We start from the raw sequence: 10,540 nt of genomic DNA on the forward strand, positions 1-10,540 counted from the left end.
ATAACTACCAAACCGTTGGACTTACGGGAAAATTGCATCAGACCTTTCTTGTAGAGGATGACGAGATCTACAATTTCCATGTAAAATTTTTTCTCTAGCGTCAATAGTTAACGAGTAATTTGCAAAAAACTGTTTTTTCGTTTTTCGTCAATAACTCGTTAAATATTAACGCTAGTGAAAAATTTTTACATGGAAATTGTAGATCTCGTCATCCTCTACAAGAAAGGTCCTATGCAATTTTTCTGTAGATTCAACGGTTTAGGAGTAATTAAGGAAAAATGAAATTTTTTGCCACAAGTTCGCCGTTTCGACGCTGGGATGGTCGGATTTTGTCAACATCAATAAAATGCCAAATAATCATACGTAACTCGTTAAATATCGAAGTTAGAAGGAAAACAACTTTTATTTCAATCATTTTTCGCAATTTTGAAAGAAACAAGCTTTTTTTATTACGTGTTTTAAGCTTCTGATAGAGATCTTCGACTTATACAACCTTAAGGGCTCGTACAACTGTAAAAATAAATTGGCATTAAAATAGTTGAGCTTGATGATGGCTGACCGAGTCTCGTTTTCTGATTTCAGCGTTGCTGAGACAGAGTATGTCTCCGGTCGCGGACACGTTAATCGGCGGCTCCAAGAGCTCGGTCTCGCAGCCGATAATCGATTACTCTCGTTACGTGAGGCGTTACGCGTCCGGTCAAGAGTGCGGTAGCTCGTACTGTAAGGAGCTCGGTTGCCGCGAGCATTTCCACTGTCTGGACTGCAGCGGTAGGGTGTTTGTCAAAAAGGAGGAGATGATCAGGCATTTCAAGTGGCACAAAAAGAGGGACGAATCTTTGCAGCACGGTTTCATGAGGTACTCGCCGACGGACGATTGCTCAGAGAGGCACCCGGGTCGCGTGTGCCCGCATAACCGGAAGCAGACGCATTATCACTGCATCCACGAGAACTGCGACAAGGTTTACATATCGACCTCGGACGTGCAGATGCACGCGAACTATCATAGAAAGGACTCGGCGATCATACAAGAGGGTTTTCAGAGGTTTCGCGCCACCGAGAGTTGCGCCACCGAACATTGCCCGTTCGCCGGCCAGCGGACCACGCACTTCCATTGCCGGCGAGCCGGCTGTCGGTTCACGTTCAAAAACAAGGCTGACATGGGTAATTGTCCTTCAAAATTAATTCTCTCCTGACTGAAGTACAGCTTGGTACAATGATTCTCGATCTCTTTTTTTATTAGTCTCAGTTTCCTATGGGGACAAGTTTTGAAAATAATAATAAATCTATCCCTCCTCATTTCAAGGCTCGATTAACATCAGATTTTCTAGAATCGCCCAAAGATCAGTTGAAGAACTCAGTCCTACATTAATATTGTTTTGCATTGTAAATAAATGTTTAGAAAGTTCGTTACGATTTTTATAAAAAGTTTGAAGACAGTATATATGTATTATTTTGTTCCACACTCTTTCTCCATCTTTAATGAACAAACAATAAAAATGAACGGTAGTTGCTTGTACAGAAGTTTGAAAACAGTTGGTTTAGTGTTAAAACGACAGTAGTACTGGTATTCAACAATTTCTAACATACTCTCTTATTTCTTTTACAGACAAACACAAATCGTACCACATAAAGGACGAGCAGCTGTCCCGGGATGGTTTCAAAAAATTCATGAAGTCCGAAGCCTGCCCGTTCGAGCAGTGCCGGTTCTCCCGCGTCTGTAACCACATACACTGTATACGGCCGCACTGTAGCTACGTGCTCCACTCGATCGGTCAACTGTTCTCCCACAAACGGAAGCACGAGCGTCACGAGACCGAGCTGGCCTACCGGAAGTACAAACAGATCAGTGCCGTCGGTGGCGTACGACCGCCGGGCTCATGGCCGCCGGACGACCTTAGCTCTCAAAGCCTATCCTTGAGTCTGAACGGCGAGAGTTCAAACGAGGGCAGAGGCTCGCCCTCTTATTACTCTCTAGACGATTCGTTCCAAAGTGCAAGCGATTTGGCGATGGATCTCACCGCGCCGGCTACCACCGTCACTGCCAGCGGAAGTTCCACGATCACCGCCGACCAGCAGCAACAGAATCAGCAAAGTCAACAGCTGACCGCGACGGAGTTGGCGTATCTGTTACCGGCGAACGCAGACTGCCCCTGTCACGCCGGAAGGGAGCATCACCATTGCGGCTTGGACCGCTGCGGTGCGGCGTTAAAAGATCCTCGCGAGGTCCGGGAACATTTAAGAGAGCATGAGACTCAGGAACGTATTACAGACGCGTTCTTTGAGGAAGGTGGATGCGACGACAGCTGCCCGTACGCTGATAAAGAAAAACACTATCACTGCAACTGGGAGAACTGCCGAGAAGTGATTCTGTCTACTGACAAACCCTTCCGACGTCTTCAACACTATAAGATCCACGAGTACAGTCGCCAGTTGAATTTATCATGCTCCTCTCACGCTCTATCGTCTGACGTGACGTTGACCCACTTGACCAATATCGACGCGATGTTCAGGCGGAAACGTGGCCGGCCGCCTAAAAACCGAGTGATCGAGATTTGGTCCGGAGGTGACCCAACGACGCACACCCATGATTCTCCTCAAGCGATCTTCACCAGTTTCAAACTACCCAAGCCTCAGACTCCCAGCTTGATGAATCCAAACCCGGTGACGGAGGAGAGGGAAGGCAGCGTCTCGCCGTCGAATAGTTTAGGCGAGCCCGAAGGGTTCACGACTTACAATCCTGACGGCTGCCCAGACTTGGCCTGCGTTTTGAGGTCCACCAGACATCACCACTGTTCTCAGCCGAGGTGTCACTTTTCCACGGACAGGCCGGACCAACTGTTGATGCACAGCAAAGATTTTCACGATAACGTCGACATACCACCGGGTTTTGCGTTTTTCGACAAGATGGTCGACTGCCGGCTGCCCGGTTGCCACAGCAATCGCGTGAATCGGCATTTCCATTGCACCAGACCAAACTGCGGCTACTCGTTCGTGAGGTACTCAACGATGGCCATGCACGAGAAGCAGCACAGCGGCCACTGCGACGACAGGCCGTCCTCCGAGTACTCGACGAACGCTCAGGAATGTCAGACCCAGCCGCTGATGGTGCAGGAAACAAAACCGAGGATCCAAGTGAAGAATCCTGCGGAGTTAATTGAGAAGCCGGAGGAGAGTCTTGTAGCTGATTTGGAGAACAGATCCATGAAGGAGGAGAAGGAGCCGGAGATACCCAGCCCCGATGCCAACAAGACGACCGGTGAGTAGTACTCGTTTTTGCCCGACACGAACCAGTGCACAATTTTGTACAGTTTTTATCATCACACGAGTTCTGTTTGGTAGCTACTTTTGAGATTTTTTTTACAATTTTGAGATTTGAAAAGATGCATGTCTCTCTGCACGCACACGCACCCTTAATTGTACATTAAACAGCACACCTTCGATTCCTTTTTTTTTTTTACTTACCGTCGAACGGGTAATCCTTCCGCAGCGATGCATTTTCTATGTGGGTTACATAGGCCACGACGTTAATACATATTGTAATCATGCATTTGCATCGCATTAATGTAATTTCAATACTGCATTTTAAATGGCACGTTTTAATGATACAAAAATAAATTATATCCAAGGAGAAGGTTTTGCAATATATAAAATTGCGTAAGGGTTGACCCGTACGTTTTTGATTCACAATTCGTATTGTAAAAGGAAAGGTGGTTGTAATCATAGATGGGAGGTATATTTGAAGTGTTGGTTGTTTGGTTGATTGTTGCTAGTGGTGAGGGCGGCAGGCACCTATTATCCGGTCAGCGGACCGCCGAGTGAACCCGCACTTCCGGGCGTCGTGCTATCCATGCGAACTTCCGTGCACCAAGGTTCGTGTTTCTCTATCGAAATTGCCTTGAAATTGTGTTGACATTCTCTCTCTCTGTCTAGTTTAGTTTATCGAAACGAATCCTCAGAGATCCACTCCGCCACTTTCCATTTATCATCCTTATAGAGTTCTTCAAGTCAGATCTTTCGATTACAGAATCTCCGGTCCTCCCGTCGACCAGTTCAGCCTCGCCGCATACCCTCTACGGACCAGAGCAAAACTGCGGCCGACCTTTTTGCAAATTAAAACGGAAGAACCATTATCACTGCAACGCGTGCAACCAGGCGTTCTCGGATCTGGATCGGCTGGTCGCTCACATACCGAAGCACTCGACGGGCGTCATCCTCAGCCAGCAGCAACACGACTTGACGAGTCAACCGACGAATCAATTGCAGCACGACTACTTGACGCAGTTGTCGCAGAAGCACGACTTCATGGCGCAGAACATTCAGAACTTCCAGACTCAGATGCAGCGGCAGATGCAACAGACGCTGGGTCAGATGAGCCAGCAGCAGGTGCAGCCGAAGGAGGTGAAGCTGGAGCCGACGAGATGCGGGTACGACGTCGGCGTCCAGAACGTTCCGAACGTAAAACGAGAGCCCACCGAAATCGTCAAAGACGAGGGGAACAGTTCGGTTATGGATACTAGCGAGAACGGGCAATTGTCGCAACCCGGCATACCTCCCAACGTTCAACAGTCACCGGTTCCAACTAGTTTCGAATTGGACCTTAGCCACGGATTTCACTTCCCGAGTCCGGCAGTGATGGCTGCGATGAATCACCATATAGCGTTGATGAATCAGGCTCTGCCACCGTTTCTGCAACACGGGGGCATGTACTCTGGTGCACCGGGATTGATGTTCGCGCCCGGCCTGCCACCTACGAATTTTCTACCTCCTGCCAAGGACGAAAATCCTTTGGCATCGCTCGCAGCGAATATGAACCTGAAAAAGTCGCTATCGCCGCCTGACAGCAATTCACCCGAGGCGAAGAAGCAAAGGCTTCATCACTCCATGAGAATGCTTAAAGACGAGCCGGTTCCCGAAGGATACGTCAGGTCAGTATCAATATTTCTTATAGTAGTTTATATGAAATATGCCCTTAGATTTTGACATTGTCTATGATAGATGTATCAAAACAATATTCTCTAAATAGTATTTGTACTTCAAGAAAGTAAAGGCTTAATTTAAAAGAATTATTATGATAATTTGTTCGAGTAATCATCGTCTAAACTTAAGCATTTTTCGACACAAGTAATTTTCACATTAAGTAGTATACTTTATTACCACTCTCCTCAGTTTACAGACGAACTCCATTTCATCTGTCGTGTTCTTGATTATTTCAGGTTTAGATTCAATGAGGACTGCAGGTACAGTCACTGCAGTTACCGAGAGCACCAAACGCACTTCCATTGCATGCGCCAGGACTGCGGCTACTCGTTCTGCGATAAGACGCGTTTCGTCCAGCACACGGCACGCCACGAGCGTCTGGACACGTTGATGGGCGGCGATTTCCAGCAATACCGGGCGAACGTGCCCTGCGGTCGAGCGCAGTGCGCGTATACCTCGTCGTTAGGCTCGATGCAGAACAAGGCGTCGCACTTCCACTGTCTTAAGTGCGACTTCGTCTGCACGGACACGAACAAGGTCGTGGCACACAGGCGGCAGCATGCGAAGCTGGACAGCATCGCCGCCGCTGGCTTCCAGAAGTTCACTCCCAGTCAGCCGTGCGGCGCGGTGCAATGCCAGCACTCCGGGAAGCAGACCCACTATCACTGTCTTCAGTGTCAGTACGCCGTCCTCGGACTGGCGCAGATGTCCGCTCACAAGTACCGGCACATGGACACATAACGAAGCTCTCGTTGGATCGACGAAGAGGCAGACATTCCTCGAGCGAAGATGGTTGCGTGTCTCTCCCCGACCCCACCCCACCCCCCGAGATCGATTATTATTAACCCGGCCCGGGCGACGGGGAGGAATCAGCGGGGCGCGCTGGATCTTTTGAATCGGTTTTCGATCCGATCGGAAACAAGAAAAAGACACGAGGAGAATCGAGAAATAAAAAAGACGAGACATTCCCGGCAGAATTTTGCTCGCGATTGTCCACGACGATAACACCGATTGGATGATTAGGAGCAGACCCCGACCGCGGCCTAGTCATTAATCTTCGAGTTTCGAATCCGGCCCGCCGACGCCGGTCGATTCGTTTATCGAATTCGTAACGTGTTTCGTGTCTTCTCGTTCGGACGCATCGAATAATGTCGGACCGTCGCGTCCGCCCGATGACTTCGTACTTACGAGGCAAGCAAGAGGTATCTACGATCGATGTCGGTCGATCTTCCAATTCGTCGGACGGCGAGATCCTCGGACATTTCTTTCTTCCTTTTGTCAAACCGCGAAGTGGCGCGGTTCAGGGAAGAAGGTATAGCCTGATTCGCTGAACACGAAACAAGTAGACAATAAAAAAAACACGGACGGCGAGGGAGCGATGATAGCTTTAGATTTAAAAAAATAGGCGAGGAGAAAAGACAAAGTATAATATTTAATAGCGAAAAGACCTTGTACATTTCGTTTTTCTTGTTCTTTCCCCTTTTTCTTTGTTCTTTCTTTTTTTTAGTAGCACCCGTGTACCCTCCGCGTGCTGCGAGTAGTATGAGTCAATAATTTAGACGACTTGGCTCCTATATCTAGAATTATAGTTTAGTTTTAATGTGTGTATGCAAAGAACTGAGTAGAGAATCAAACTATCATGGAATTTACTATCCATTTGGAGAAATACTGTTCGATATTGCCCAAAACTTATTTTTTTTGTACATCCATCGTTGAAGACCATTATTCAAAGTTTTAAATTTAATTCTCTTAAACTTTTAGTCAAAAATCGTTGGTCCTTTTAATTTTATATCTATTTGACGAAGATCTTTTATTTAATTTTTTAAATGTATTAATTCCAAATTTTTGGTCGAGGCAAAACAAAGGCGAGTTGAAAAGACAAAAAGCATTATGTCTAGTCCATTGCACCATCGATGAAAAATGTATGACCATTGCTGACCAATCTAAAAATAATTCAGCGCAGGAAATTTACTCATCATCAATAGTGCAATGATTTATCCTACGATCATCCACAGTTTTCCTTCTTCCTGTTTTTCTATAAACACCAAGTGGTAACGAATCGTACTAAAGATTACAAGTACCGCAACCAGGAGGGTACCGCGTTTTATTATTAATCGTATTACGAACAGTATTGATTAAATAAAAATGAAAAACACACAAAAATACTACGAAACTGAGAGTTAACAAAAAGACTGCCAGCCAAGACGAGACACAACGACTCGTTTGTTGAAGAGGCAACCGTTTGATTGCTGGATAGTGAAACCAGTCAACGTTTTCATTGAATATATAAAAAACAAACTGATGTGTGCGAGTAATAATGAGATTCAAGTGGGAAAAGTGTATAAGGAAGCTGTATACTCTAAAATGCAATCGAAAGCTCGGAAATGGAGGCGGCCAGGTGTGTGTATTTTGTAATAAACGTGCGTTCAGAGAGGATAACAGATCTCGCGTTGTTCACAAGGGATGTTAAAAAATGTCGACCTTGCTTTCACTTTTGTAAAGTCTTTTACGTTTCTCCAGATACTTTTATATATTATTACTGAATGAATTTTTTATTACACATTTTTCAATCTTACATTTGATCAATTAAATTAAAAGCTCAATTTTCTCTTCGAAATCAAGAGAGTAGGCGACCATCCCTTTGCAAGAAGAGACGATCGACGAGTAGCACGACGAACCTAAGAAAAAAAAGACACTGAGAAAACTGTATTTTTCGATGCGAGGAGTACGATTAGACCGCGTAGCTTTTAGAGGAACAAAACGAGGAGACGTGCGTGTGTTGTGGATGCGCTGGGTGCCTTTAGTGTTTTCTTCCCCGGGACTTTTGTAGGACCGTGCCTTAGGAAAACGATGAAACCGATTTTTTAAAAGGAGAAAAAACAAAGACAGATGCCAGATAACATACGATAATAAACGGTGACGCAGTCGTAGAAAGTTAGTGCCTTAACGGATCGCGTTCCAGGTATACGAAACAACGAAGATTCAGTCGCTAATGATAATGACTAACTAATTTTATCTCCTTTGTCGACAATATCCAAAAAATAGTTACTACGAATTTCAACTTGGAAATATTCAAGAGGCTTGCGACTGATATTGCGATTCACTTCAACTCTTTTTAGACAATTTTTTTAGCGCTTTAACGAGTCGAGCACCGTAGCTCGTTCACTGTTAAGAGACCCGTTTTTTATTTATTCCTTCTTAAAGCAAGACTGCACTTGGTCAATTCGTTTCATCCGAGGCTACGAATTAAAGAACAAGTTTCAAGGACCTATCATTTTATTTAAGAATATTTTCCTGTATAATTATTCGGCTTATCCAAAGTTCAACAAGATCGATCGATCATTATTTGCTACAAATTCGTATATAATTGTGAATAATAGAATCAGATAAGAAAACGGGTCTCCCCACCGATCCAAGACGAGCCACCCCGAAATCGAGTCCTAAACCTTTCGCCTATTAGTCTGTAGAATATCATTCCACTAGCAAGGTTACGCGTGTCAACGAAGTCGATTAGTCACATATCGATCCTCCCTAATCCTCTCGGGTGTCTCCCACAGTAATTCAACCAAATCGCGAAACCGTTCAAAACCATTTGCAAAAATGGAGTTCCACAAAGCTAGAAGTCCGGCTGTTGAATATTCCTACTGACTCCATAGACGTTTACTCCTTTAGAAAAGGACCTCCAACGTCTGGCGGGTCGAACATTGATTGTACGGGATTCTAGCTTGTAGGAGAACCTCGAGAGCCGAGCCCTTATAAAAACGAGTGCCATAAACGATGATGAAGTGTCACTCAACTGTGTATAGCGTTGAGATAACAAGAGGAACGTTGTAAAATATTTATTGTAAAGCTTGCGATTGATGGTGAACGGAGGGAACCTGAAAGTGGTGAATACCGCGAGGGGATCGAGCGTTCAAGCGGGCGCTAACACCCCAACCTCGATGGCTCATCGCCTAAGGAGGGAGTTGGAATGTAGACGAGAACAGAACGAGAGACCGTTTTCGGAACAGAGACGATGAACTGAGGTTGCCTTATATAACTATCGAGCCTATATTATATATAAATATATAAATAGATATATATTATCGTGAAGATCGTCGTGGACGGTTTTTGAGGAATATTAACTACGAAATGAACATCGTGTGCTTGAGCGAGTGGATGCGATTGGATGTGAGGTGAAAGAGAGCATGGAGAAAGATAACGTATACCAGTAGAAAGCGTACTATTATTTGAGAGACGTAGAGAGAATAAGAGAGAGAGAGAAATTTATCGTACGGTCATAGTATTAAAATATCTGCTGTATGGATGTAAGAGAAGAAAGCTATTATATAATTTTATCTATTATTATTAATTATTAATTAATATTCTCTATTATTATTATTATTATTATTATTATATTATTATTGTATTATTATTATTATGGATAAGTATCGGAACTACACATCTTATGTAGCTGTGATTTTGCTTTCGAACGAGTAAAAATTAAAAATATTTATAGCAATGAATGGTACCAAGCGAATAACTGCAAACTCAGTCCTAATTAATCCTTCGATTCTCTTTCCCTTTCGATAATTTAATTGCATTTGAATCCTACGGTGAAAAATAATGCTGGAATAAAAGTCGAATAGAGAGGGAACAGAATCACATCGCTCTTATTCCGTCTAATATTACTTCACTAAAGCTTAAGGGGGTAGACTCCGATAGCGGCGCGATAAGGGAGAATGTTACCCACAAAATTAGCCAAAAATATGGGTTTAAGGGACTAGACTTTTCGTTCTTATATAAGAAGATTCCAAGACAGAAGCAGAACATTCCATAGAAGAACTAGGTAAAATGTGGATTTAATTAAGATTGCTTTGAATGAAATCAAGACCAGCGCACGCTAGATTTAACTTTCCGCTTTCCAAAAATCTTCTTCAAGTACGAACAGTATAATCCGATAAATCCATATTTTGCCTGGTTATAAATAAATTTTCCCGTCAAATGTTAGAAAAGTCAGTGACTACCCCTTAAGTGTAATCAATCTAATCACAAGCCGAGGATGTTTGAATTTTATTTTTTCTGTGTCGGTATGACAATCGGACGAGAGACATGAGTTCATAAAGTGAAAAGTCTGTGCTAGAATCTTTGGATTTTTATATATTTTTTTCCTTCCTTAAGGATTGAATTAGTTTACGAAAATCAGCCCACAGTTTTCTGAACGCTTTTACCGAAAATTGAAACCGCGTTAACACGGCTGTGGTTCTTCAGGGGCTAAGAACGAGTATCACAGGTCATCGTGAGATGTCAGTAGCTACCTATTTACTTCCGAACTTTTAGTCACGTCACCGACGGAATCTTCGAATGGATCAAATTCAAAAATAGTAATTAAATCTATGGCAGTCATTGAAATAGATACAAGTTTATATTATATACACATTGGGAATTTATCAGTCTGTGTAGTTTGAAGATTTTTACATTTCAAGTATTTGCGGATTTATATAATTTTTAGTTCGAGGGAATGTTGTGGAAGATAGAAATGGAGGCGAGTAGAATTAACCCTTTCGCTACGGCAGTCCGTTCT

At 43.8% G+C, this 10,540-nt stretch overlaps 1 protein-coding gene across 2 annotated transcripts in view; it reads left to right on the forward strand.

The window, feature by feature from the left end:
- Positions 1-9,314, forward strand: part of LOC108622271 (zinc finger protein castor homolog 1) — a 47,082-nt gene extending 37,768 nt beyond the window's left edge. Inside the window, exons 3-7 of one of the 2 annotated variants that reach the window (XM_018020047.2) lie at positions 583-1,161; positions 1,607-3,256; positions 3,771-3,869; positions 4,025-4,925; positions 5,214-9,314. In XM_018020047.2, the coding sequence (XP_017875536.1) occupies positions 583-1,161; positions 1,607-3,256; positions 3,771-3,869; positions 4,025-4,925; positions 5,214-5,718 (3,734 nt within the window). In that variant the 3' untranslated portion in view covers positions 5,719-9,314. The remainder of the gene's footprint in view (positions 1-582; positions 1,162-1,606; positions 3,257-3,770; positions 3,870-4,024; positions 4,926-5,213) is intronic. The other variant, XM_018020046.2, reaches the window with a different exon arrangement.
- Positions 9,315-10,540: the final 1,226 nt, after the last annotated feature.

Source organism: Ceratina calcarata, unplaced genomic scaffold, assembly GCF_001652005.2.
Source record: "Ceratina calcarata isolate Rehan_Ccalc_2016 unplaced genomic scaffold, ASM165200v1 scaffold211.2, whole genome shotgun sequence".
Classification (NCBI taxonomy): domain Eukaryota; kingdom Metazoa; phylum Arthropoda; class Insecta; order Hymenoptera; family Apidae; genus Ceratina; species Ceratina calcarata.